Source organism: Podarcis pityusensis (genome assembly GCF_964106645.2).
Source record: "Podarcis pityusensis genome assembly, chromosome: Z".
NCBI lineage: Eukaryota > Metazoa > Chordata > Lepidosauria > Squamata > Lacertidae > Podarcis > Podarcis pityusensis.
The window spans coordinates 40,583,018-40,594,151 of record NC_138044.1 but is presented as its reverse complement, the minus strand read 5'-3'; the positions used below and the strand labels follow the sequence as shown (position 1 = coordinate 40,594,151).

The following is an 11,134-nucleotide window of genomic DNA, read 5'->3' as shown; positions in this document are numbered from 1 at the left end:
TTGCTTTCAAGAGTTCTACACATTTCAGAAAGTGGGTTCCCGTGTAACATGGGGAGCTGCTGTGCTGTTCACGGATCATGGCCTTAAAGTCCCCTTGGGCAGATTGCAGGTCAAGTCACACAGTGGCCCTGTCGATTCATCGTTTTTAATTGAAAATATACAGAGACTTCCATCAGAATCTGCTAGATGGAACTTCAGTCTTGTCTCTCTCCCCAGATGACAAATTACTAAATTTAGGTGGAGGGGGCGGGCAAATAGGATGTAAAGAGCTACTGAACCAAAAATGATTGGCATTAGCTTTAAAGCTAGTGATTCTTCCCCCCCATCCCCTTATTGATTCTAAACAGAATAAATCCGTAAATGGTAATAGAGTTCAATTTAAATTACTTACAGCAAATGCTGCTTTTCAGCTCTTGTCAGACAATCGTGCTGTCAAGTCCATTTTATTCTGACAAAGCAAATTAATGAGGATAAAAAACAGCAGTAATTTGAAGACAGTTTCTGCAACTTAGCTTTTATGTAGCACTCTGCAACCAGGATTCAGATTTCACCCCAGTGCTAGGAACATCTTTAGCCTAATTACCACTTTCAACCACCATATATAAAAGCTTGCCCAATAGGCAAGAATGATGGAAGTAGGATTCTAGAAACAGTTATAAATGCAGCAGCTATCACTGAAGTATACCAATAACAACATATTGGGAAAATACAACATAATTATTATTATTATTATTAATAATAATAATAATAATAATAATAATAATAATTATTATTATTATTATTATTATTATTATTACCCTGCCCATCTGGCTGGGCTTCCCCAGCCACTCTGGGCAGCTTCCCAAAAAAAATATTAAAATACTGTAATACATCAAACATTAAAAGCTTCCCTAAACAGGCCTGCCTTCAGATGTCTTCTAAAAGTCTGGTAGTTGTTGTTGTTTGGTTTTTGGAACAAAAAAATGTATTCTATTGTTTCCAGAAAACAGAGATAGTTGTAACTTGATGGAAATGCTCTTCCACAAAACAGGAGCCACCACACTAAAAGCCCTGCTCTGAGTCACTATGGAGCAGACTTCCGAGATCCATGGAACTAGTAAGAGAAGTTTTTTTCAGCGGGCAGGAAATGTCATGTAGCATATACAACTCTATCCACCCAACAGAGGGGTACAGCAAGGAGGGCTTAGGAGGAACAGCCAAGGAAAATCTGCCAATTTAGGCAGATGCCTTACCTTGACTAATGGTAGGGGCGGCTCTAAGGGACGTGGGTGGCACTGTGGTCTAAACCACTGAGCCTAGGGCTTGCCAATTAGAAGGTCAGCAGTTTGAATCCCCACAACGGGGTCAGCTCCCGTTGCTCTGTCCCAGCTCCTGCCAACCTAGCAGTTTGAAAGTATGCCAGTGCAAGTAGATAAATAGGTACCGCTGCGGTGGGAAGGTAAACGGCATTTCCGTGCGCTGCTCTGGTTTCACCAGAAGTGGCTTAGTCATGCTGGCCACATGACCTGGAAAAACTGTCTGCGGACAAACGCCGACTCCCTTGCCCTATAGAACAAGATGAGTGCCGCAACCTCAGAGTCATCTGAGACTGGACATAACTGTCAGGGGTCCTTTACCTTTACCTTTTTAGGGGCGGCTCTGTGGTTGGGAGAGTATCTGGAATTACTTAGATTGCTGTTTCTGTTCACAAATGAATCTTACTGCTCTCCAGGTTGAAAGGAGCTTGGCTGAGCAAAACAGATAGGACTGGAAGAGGGCTTTTGGAGGACAGGAGATAAACAGGCAGGAAAGGTTATTTAAGTGCCCCTTCACTGCAAGCATTCTCTTCATCACATGTAAGCAGAGTTGGAACTATGCCAGGCATATATATGCCTGGCATATATTAGGTGGAAGTTCCTGTATTTTGTACAGTATTTTGACAATAAATGCAGGTCCCATAGGACACAGGACTCCAGGTGGGGTATGATCAAAGCAACAGAGCAGAACTATTACTTCTCTTGATCGGAACACTATGCTTCTCCGTAGCCTAGAATAGCATCACCTTTTTTGCTGCTGCATTACACTGTTGACTCATGTTAAGCTTGTGGTCTACTAAGACCCACAGATCCTTTTCACCTGTACTACTATTGAAATTCATTTTGTTAGTTTGGGCCCAGTTTTCCAGTATATTAAGGTTACCTTGAACCAGATTCTGCAATGAGTGTCTGCAGGCCTTCACCATCCCACCTGAATACCCTAAGCTATCCTGCTCTACACCTACTAAGCTAGCCTGCTGCCTTCAAATTAGGGATGTGAGGCATCCATTTCCATCCCATGCTGTGTCCATTGCAATCTCTGTTTCCATTATGCTACAGTTCAGTTTAGGCTGAAACCTATCCTATTTATCTCACTATGCTTTAATTATCATAATCAATCATAATTAATTACTTGATGCATTTCAATGGAAAGGAAATGTCAAAAACAATTCAAAAAACAATGTAATTATTTGCATAACAGTTGCAGACTGGGGGGAGGCAGTGATAACAAATACTATTCATATCTGCTTGCATGATTTCCGTTCCTGAACTCAAACAAGCATGCAAATTTTGGTAATTTCTCCTTCTATTTACAACAGAAGTATCTAATATCCCTGTTTCATATTCAGTAGTGGGTGCTGTGCGTTCAAATAAGGTTCAACTGCTAGTTAGGGATGATTCAGTATGTGGGATGGGAATTCTCACCACAGAGAGCAAAATATCGCAGGGCACTCCTGACCACTGTTTCTTTTTCATAACATTCCTTATCTCAGAAGAACAATGTTCCACGCTAAGCTGATGCTTGTGATATAAGGTGAAATATAAACAGTAATGCTTAATCTTCAAAGAAACCCCTTGAAGATATGTATTGGTAACTAGACATTTACAAGACAGATTTTACTAACTTAAACAAAGTTAAAATTACAGATTGTCATTTCCCACCCCCTGAAAACCTTCCATTTAGGGGAAAGCAAATAAAAACGGCAAGTCTCTTTGTCCTTCACCTCCTAGCTAGAAGCCAAACTGATGCTATGGCAAAAAAAGCATTAGTATCTAACAACTCAAGGAATTTCAGATTACTACATTGTCTTCTAAATTGCTGCAATCATGTTCGCTACATACGTTGCTGTAAGCAACTGTGAAGTCTCATGTTATTGGTTTGAATTGTTAAGAGATTACCGTTGCTCAAAATTCCTTGGATCAGCATCCACTCAGGAAGGAAAAACAAAATATTTAGAATTTTGTTCCCAAGAAAAAGCTTCAGACGGACATGGAGAACCGAACTGTTCATTGTTTTGTTTTGTTTTTTTAAAGTATGTGCCAAAGCCAAAATAGCCAGAAAGCAGAATACCAAACTTTTTTTTTTTAAGTATAATTGTTAATGGCTTAAAACGGGAGCTGTTGCTCAATTAAAGACATTCTAATCTAGAGCAAAGGGACAAGTTGGATGAGGAATGTGTATTGAAAGCATGCATGCATTACACTGGTCAACAACAAATTTGTTGTCTGCATTTTTTCAGTTGATTTAGGATGAATCTGATGCGCTGAATCCAAAAATCACATTGGTTTTGCTCAATCAGGTCAAGTTTTTGAGCTATGGCCACATGTCATTTTTTTACGTTTTTGTTCACATGTATGCTTGTGTGGAGCATTTTAGGAGAAGTTGATGGGGGTAAAATGCCATGTTGAATAATTGTTTTGATTGGAAATGATTATTTTAATGACAAGAAGTATTCAGGCCCGATAGTTCTGGATGTCGAAAAGGGTCAGTTTGAAGTCATAAAACCTCGAAATCTTCCATAAATTGGTGCGGCAAAGCATAATGTTGCTTACCATGCTTATTTTGGTATTAAACTTGGTGACCAGGATAAAGCTTGGGCGCCACACATGGTGTGCAAGGCATGCACCGAGACTCTATGTGGGTGGACCAATGGCAAAAGGAGTCTGAACTTTGAAATTCCCATGGTTTGGAGGGAGCCAACAAACCATGTCACTGACTGCTACTTCAGCACTGTTGATGTGACTGGGATCAACAGAAAGTACAGGAGCAGCCTCAAGTATCCTAATCTTCAATCAGCACGTCGTCCTGTAGCTCATTGTGATGAAATTCCAGTGCCTATCTTCGGAGAACTTCCTAACATTAGTGATGAAGATGCCTCCAGTGTTGAAGAAGAAGAAGAGGTTCTTGAAGATGATGCTCCACATCCATTTTCCCAAAAGGAGTTGAATGATCTAGTTCGCGACCAGATTGGCATCCAGATTGAAGGGAAAAAATCTCCTCTCTGACAGTGCTCGCATCAGCTTCTTCCGCAACAGGCATCAAGAGTACCTCCGTTTTTTCTCGGAAGAGAAGGACTTGGTGTACTGTGCAGATATTGCACAGCTTCTGCTCAAGCTTGGAGTGCCACAGTATGAACCCAAAGATTGGAGACTGTTCATTGACAGCAGCAAGCGATCACTGAAATGTGTTCTGCTACACAACGGCAACCAGTTTGCCTCTATACCCCTGGCTCACTCGAGTACACTGAAGGAGAACTATGAAGCAGTGAAGTATGTGCTGGAGAAAATTGGTTATGATCAGCATAAGTGGTTTATTTGTGTTGACCTGAAGATGGTGAACTTTTTGTTGGGACAACAGTCTGGCTTCACCAAGTACCCATGTTTTCTGTGCATGTGGGATAGTAGGGACCGTGCTCAGCATTACACGAAGAAGGACTGGCCTGTGTGGGAGGAACTGGTGCCTTGCAAAGAAAGGAACGTCATCAACGACCCTCTGGTGGACAGAGACAGAATACTCTTCCCACCGCTGCACATCAAGCTCGGCTTAATCAAGCAGTTCACCAAGGCTCTGGACAAGGATGGTGACTGCTTCACTTACTTGTGCCAGGCTTTTCCAGGATTGACCATGGAGAAGTTGAAAGCTGGGATCTTTGATGGTCCTCAGATCCGTCAGCTCATCAGAGATCCAGAGTTCAGAAACTCAATGAACGAAGTGGAACTGGAAGCGTGGAAGGCATTTGTTCTGGTAGTGAAGAACTTTCTTGGCAACAATAAGGCCAGAAACTACGCAGAACTTGTCAACAACATGCTGACTGCTTTCAGAAACCTGGGCTGCAACATGAGCATCAAGATGCACTACCTATTTTCACATATGGACCGGTTTCCTGAGAACCTGGGTTCAATGAGTGACGAGCAGGGGGAGAGATTCCATCAGGACATGAAAGAGATGGAGACCAGGTATCAGGGTCGCTGGGATGCAGTCATGATGGCTGACTACTGTTGGACTCTGAAGAGAGACCTCCCTGCCGCTGAGCATTCCAGGAGTTCCAAGAAACGGAAGTTCAAGCCCTGAAGTTTGAAAAATGGTGAAGCAACATGAAATTTACGTGTACTTACCTTTATAAATGCCCACCATTCAGTTTACAGTAATCAATGTTTCTATCAGGTAATCAATATATGTTGTTGGAAAAACATTATTTTCTCTTAAAAACATATTTAGGATGATATGTGTTGACAAAAATCAGCTGATAATGCCACAAAAATGTAATCAGTTTTGTCACAAGATCTGATTTTTTTCAAATCAACATAGCACAAAAACCTGACCTGATGGAGAGAAACGGATGCCATTTCCTGATTCAGCAGTGCAAAAATACCCTAAAGCAGTTGTAGAAATCTAGACAACATTCAAAAAGTAAAAAATTGTTGCCCAGTGATTATTAGACTGCTGTAATAAGTTGTGCATGGGGCTGCCTTTGAATATTGTTTGGACCAGTCTTCAACAACCGCCTGCTCCCCAGTTTTTTGGACTGCAACTAGCATGAGTCCCTGCCAGATTGGAGTAGTAGCCCAAAACATCTGGATAGCACCAGGTTGGCCAAGGCTGGTTTGGAAACAGCAGTTGATTTAGAATACAGCTGTTTGATTCCTGTTGAGACGCTTAGAATCAGTTAACACTTTGTCAACTGCCCCAGGTCCACGTCTGTTTCCAGGCTCAGTAGAATATACTGGTTTTGTTCGTTTTTTAAATCAAAGCACAGTTTGTGACAAGGACATCCGAAAGATCAGTCAGTAAAGGCCCTTCCATAGATTTCTCCACCATCCAAGACACCTGGGAGCATTGGCCGTGCCATGATTGTGAAGTGTTCTCTTTAAGGACACTTAGCTCAGTTGGTTAGACCATGGTGCTGATAACACCAAGGTTGCAGGTTCAATCCCTGTATGGACCAGCTGCATATTCCTGCATTGCAGGGGGTTGGACTAGATGATCCCCAGGGTACCTTCCAACTCTACAGTTCTATGATTCTATGATAAAGAGTTCCATGCCCAGTGTCATTTCAGCATCTGGCAAAAATCTTTTTATACTCCATTTGATCTTTTTTATACACTGCCACTAAGGATTTTTGCCTTTTTTAAGGGAGAAAATTACATATTTATAGGGAGATATCCAGTGTTTGCCATACAGAGTTTTCTTTAAGTTGTTTTAACCAGCCCTGGAGCCTTATGGTGAAGGGTATGTAAGAAATCTCATAACTAAATAAAAAGACCCATTGAGAACAAAGGATGTACAGAACTTAAATCCATTTGTTTCAATGGGAATGACTTAGTTGCCAGTTTATTTTATTTTGTGTACAGTGGTACCTTGGTTCTCGAACTTGATCCATTCCGGGAGTCTGTTCGACTCCCAAAACCATTCAAAAACCAAGGCACAGCTTCCGATTGCCTGCAGGAGCTTCCTGCACTCAATTGGAAGCTGCGGTAGCCCCATCGGACGTTTGGCTTCCAAAAAACATTTGCAAACCAGAACACTCACTTCTGGGTTTGTGGCATTCAGGAGCCGACTTGTTCAGGAGCCAAGTCGTTCGAGAACCAAGCTACCTCTGTAGTTGTAACTGCGTCACCCACGCTTGAAACTCTACTGAAAAGTGGAATATAACTATTTCCTTCTGTGAAGAAGCACTTTTTTTGGAATGTCACGATCTTCCAACATTGGGCTTCATCGGATGGCCCCAAGTTCTCACAGAACCCAAGGCAGCATACATGAGTTTCCTAGGCGGTCAGTCACACATTGAGACATCACTGACCAGACTCAGACCTGGACCTTTGCTTCAACAAGCTTGTCCTGCCATCTGGAAAGCAGAGTGCAATAAACTCTTTGCCCTTTTCTTTATGAAAGCAACAACTTGCAGTCTCGGGAATGGGTTCTCTCAACAGGAACACAGGAAGCAGAACGTAGGAAGCCACCTTATATCGAGCCAGATTGCTGGGTCCATTTAGTTCAGCATAGTATACACACTAACAGTGGCTTCCCAACATTTCAGGCAAAGGTTTCCCCCACATTACCTGGAGATGACAGGGATTGAACCTGGGACCTTCTGCATGCAAAACAGATGCTCTGCCACTTAGTCCTAGCTATCTCTGTTCTTGCACACTTTCCAACCAATATTTCCATCTTATTCAGATGCAGTCCTGCCCAAATGAATTTCAGTGGTTCCCAATCGGCTAATTACTGAGGAAACCCCGATTTTTCAAAAGCCAAGCCATGGACCCCTCTACTTTTGCTAATGTTAATAAGTCTATGGTAGTGAACTGCGCAAAGCAATTTGGGGAGGGGGGAATGTGGGGTTGCCCCTAATAAGCAAAGGATTTTAGGTATACAGTGGTACCTTGGTTTTCAAATGTAACCAGTTCCGGAAGACCGCTTGACTTCTGAAACGTTCGAAAACTGAAGCATTTACTTCCAGGTTTCTGGCGTTCAAAAACTGAAACATTAGACTTCCGATACATTCGAAAACAGAGGTACCACTGTACTAAAAAAACAAACCATGAAATTTCTGATATTACTGCGCAAAAATGACGAAGATTTAGTTGGGGGAACAGAAATAAATTGAATTTTATTAACGTATAGTACAAGCAAACAAATTATGACATGTCAAGCAGCTACTAAACCTTAATAACAGATCTAGATCCAGGGCTCTCTTTTTTCTAGAAAAAGAGGTGGTGCAACTTGCTGAGCTTTTTTTTATGGGAGTACCCACCCATAGTTGTTGAGCTCTTTGTAGGGGGAGCAGCCAAAGTTGTTGAGCTTCATCATCATCATCATCATCATCATCTTTATTACGGTCACAGACCAGCATAAGTTAAAATAGAAACACCCAGTAATTTAGGAAACAGAACAGATAAAACGGGTGAATGGGGTGACTCAAAGAAGGGGGAATGCGTGAGAGAGACTTAAAATCAGCTAGAGGGTTAAGAGCAAGCAGATGCAAAAGCAATTATAGAAGGGAGGGTGCAAGAGAGGGAACGGGTCTTGCGACTGAGCCTTGTGTTTAGGTCTAGTGCGTGAACCTAACCATCACAGCAAAGCAAAACCTGGCTGAGTATATTATGTCTGGGTTTGCATCTTGAAGGACCAAGGAGGTATAGAGTTGCTCTGTCCGTCCAGGGAATTGTGTACTATTGACAGGATGAACCTGACTTGTATGTCTTTATAATACCGGCCGTGGAAGAAGACATGTTCAGTAGTTTCTAGTTGCCCTGAGCCACGGGGGCACTTCCTCTCCTTGTATGGTACCTTCCTAAAATAGCGTTCCTGGATAGCTTGAGGGGAGGGCCTGGCACTGGGGCAAAGTGAAGGCCCTTCACTGTTTTGGTGTTTCTGAGTTGTTTATACATGGCATTTGGGAATATTTATGGCATTTGGGAACTGACCGCTGTGGCGTTTGCCCTCCTAGATGTGTGACATCATACTGGGTTCATAAGGAAAGGGTTAACTTATTGTAAAATGACTAACCAATGGGAACCCAAGGGGGCAGAGTTAACTGTGTATAAGGTTTAAGCACAGAGGGTTTTTGGGAGAGTTAGTGTTAGGGTGGTTGAGAAGACAGTCTGGAGTTAGAAGAGACGGAGAAGAGAAGTCTGTGGGTTGGGCTAGTCCGATGTGAGAGAGGGAGAGGATTTGTTAAGAGGAGTCAGTCAAACAGTTGATATAATCAGTCAGAAGGTATTAGGAAGGTATAGGCCAGTAAAGAAACTAAAGTTAAGAAACTGACAGGAATATTATCTGAGAAACTATAAACTTGTTAATGTTTATAAAACAAACTTGTTTATTTGGTTCAATTTTAACAACTGTCTGGACTCAGTGTTTTACCCGAGAGTAACGGGTTGGTGGCAGCGGGGAAGCGAGCACAGTGGTGGCACAGCGATCAATAGACCGTTAAACATCCAGGGACCCTGTGTGATTGCCACAACCGCCAGCACACAGCCCCAAGCAAAAAAGGTGCCAGAACATACCTAAGAGGTGCCGGAACTCAGTGCCAGCAAGTTCTGGTTGAAAAAAGCCCTATCTATATCTATATATCTATATCTGTATATCTCTATATATATATCTCTCTATCTCTATCTCTATCTCTATCTGCCACCATCTGGCTGGGTTGCCCCAGCCATTCTGGGTGGCTCCCAACAAAACGTTAAAAACACATTAAACCTAAATGTGATGGGAGAAATCATTTCTCTTTTTGTCCTGAACAATCCCCTTCCACATCCGGTTCAATATTTCCTACTTTTATTCTAAAATCTGGTTCAACATACCTGGCACCAAGGTTGAAGTGGCAGCCATCGTCATTCCCGCCAAGTGCTCCCTCCTGCAGCCCCTCTTCATCCCCCAAAAGAAGCTGCCTGAGGCCAGCCCAACCCCTCAATGTGGAAGCAGCAGTTGTGGTGGTGGTCTCAGTAAAACACGACCCCTTGCCTCTCCTCATCCCCAAGGCCAATGGGCACAGAAGCACTGTCATTTCACCTGGTATGGTTTCCCACACACAGGTAACAAAAAAGAAAAAGGGAAAAACTTTATCCCCACCCCAATGTACATCTTTTCATGCTCAGGGAATTCCAAGCCAAAAGGCTGGTGCATGCTGGTGCCCACTTCAGGCAGCTCAGGAAGCTATCTTAGGGCAAGCTTGAAAACTGTCCTGGTTTCACCACCACCACTTGGGACCATAACTTTCCTGACTTTTAGCTTTGGACTCTGAGAAATCTCGAGGAGAGGTAATTTATGGGAAACTTTCCTGGTTTCCCCAACCACCACCACCCCAAATCTGGTTCAACATCAAGCCGATTTCAACTTCCGGAGGTGGCGCCATCGGTTAATGGCGGATTTCCTCAGATCGGAGGAAATCGCTCTACGGAAAACAGGGTCGGATCCCGCTTCGGCGTAGCGGGGGACCCTTGAAATCACAGGCGGGGGAAGCCTGTGAACTTGGAACCCAGTGGGCACGTTTGGCGCCCCCCCCAACCCGTGAAAGAGCCCGGCAACGGGTACAGAATCGGAGCGGGGGAAGGAGCGCTGTGCTGTGGGCTGTCTGCTTCTTCCGTGGAGTGAAGCCGCGAGCTGTGACCGGAGAGCGCTGCCTTTCTTTCTTGGAAATTTGGCTTTGAAAATCAACGATCCGTGAGTAGGATTTTATGCAATTGGAACTGTACAAATTTAAAGGGAATTCGGCCGAAAGCGGAGAGGTATAAAAAGGAAGTCTGCCTCTCTCCGTTGTAGATAAAACAAAGCATTGAACTTGAAAGCGGAAGCTTAGAAAAAGACGCATAAACGGACTTTAATCCAATCATCTAACCAGGACTTTTCCCCCCTTAACTTGAGGGAAAAGGGGGGGAAACTTGGAATGTTATTTCTTCAAGAAGAGGTGAGAAAAAGAAGATAAAAACCATCGCTCAATCCCTTGGGAACGGATTCCCAGAGACAATTTAAAGTTGGAGAAAAGGTACTGTCTTTAAATATATTTTGACAGCTAGTCCTGCACTGGAAATACAATTTGGATACAATATTGTGGATAGATATCTCCTGGTCTTAAAGTAACTGTTTAAGATAGATTGTTATCTTCCTGACAAACTGGGGGGACTTAAAGAAGAAGTAAAGTATTTAAGAACTTTATGACTGTTACAGTGTCCCCCTAGTGGAACTTGGAATTGTTACAACTGATTACAATTGCAATTGCAGCTGGCCTGAGGATTTTCCCACACGGCCCTTTTGGAATTTTCCACTTCAAAACAATTTTGAACTTAACTGCGTGACTGACCTTGAGTTTTATCTAAAGGGGTATGGCAGATGGAAA

The 11,134-nt window shown here is 42.9% G+C and overlaps 1 protein-coding gene across 1 annotated transcript; it reads left to right on the top strand.

Annotated features, from left to right (window-relative positions):
• Window positions 1–4,116: 4,116 nt before the first annotated feature.
• On the top strand, window positions 4,117–5,410 carry LOC308468806 (uncharacterized protein; the record flags this gene model as incomplete). The annotated part of the gene is made up of 2 exons (XM_080991218.1): window positions 4,117–4,178; window positions 4,263–5,410. The coding sequence occupies 2 exons, from the start codon at window positions 4,117–4,119 to the stop codon at window positions 5,365–5,367; spliced, it is 1,167 nt and encodes a 388-aa protein (XP_080847344.1). The 3' UTR covers window positions 5,368–5,410.
• Between the last annotated feature and the right edge of the window lie 5,724 nt (window positions 5,411–11,134).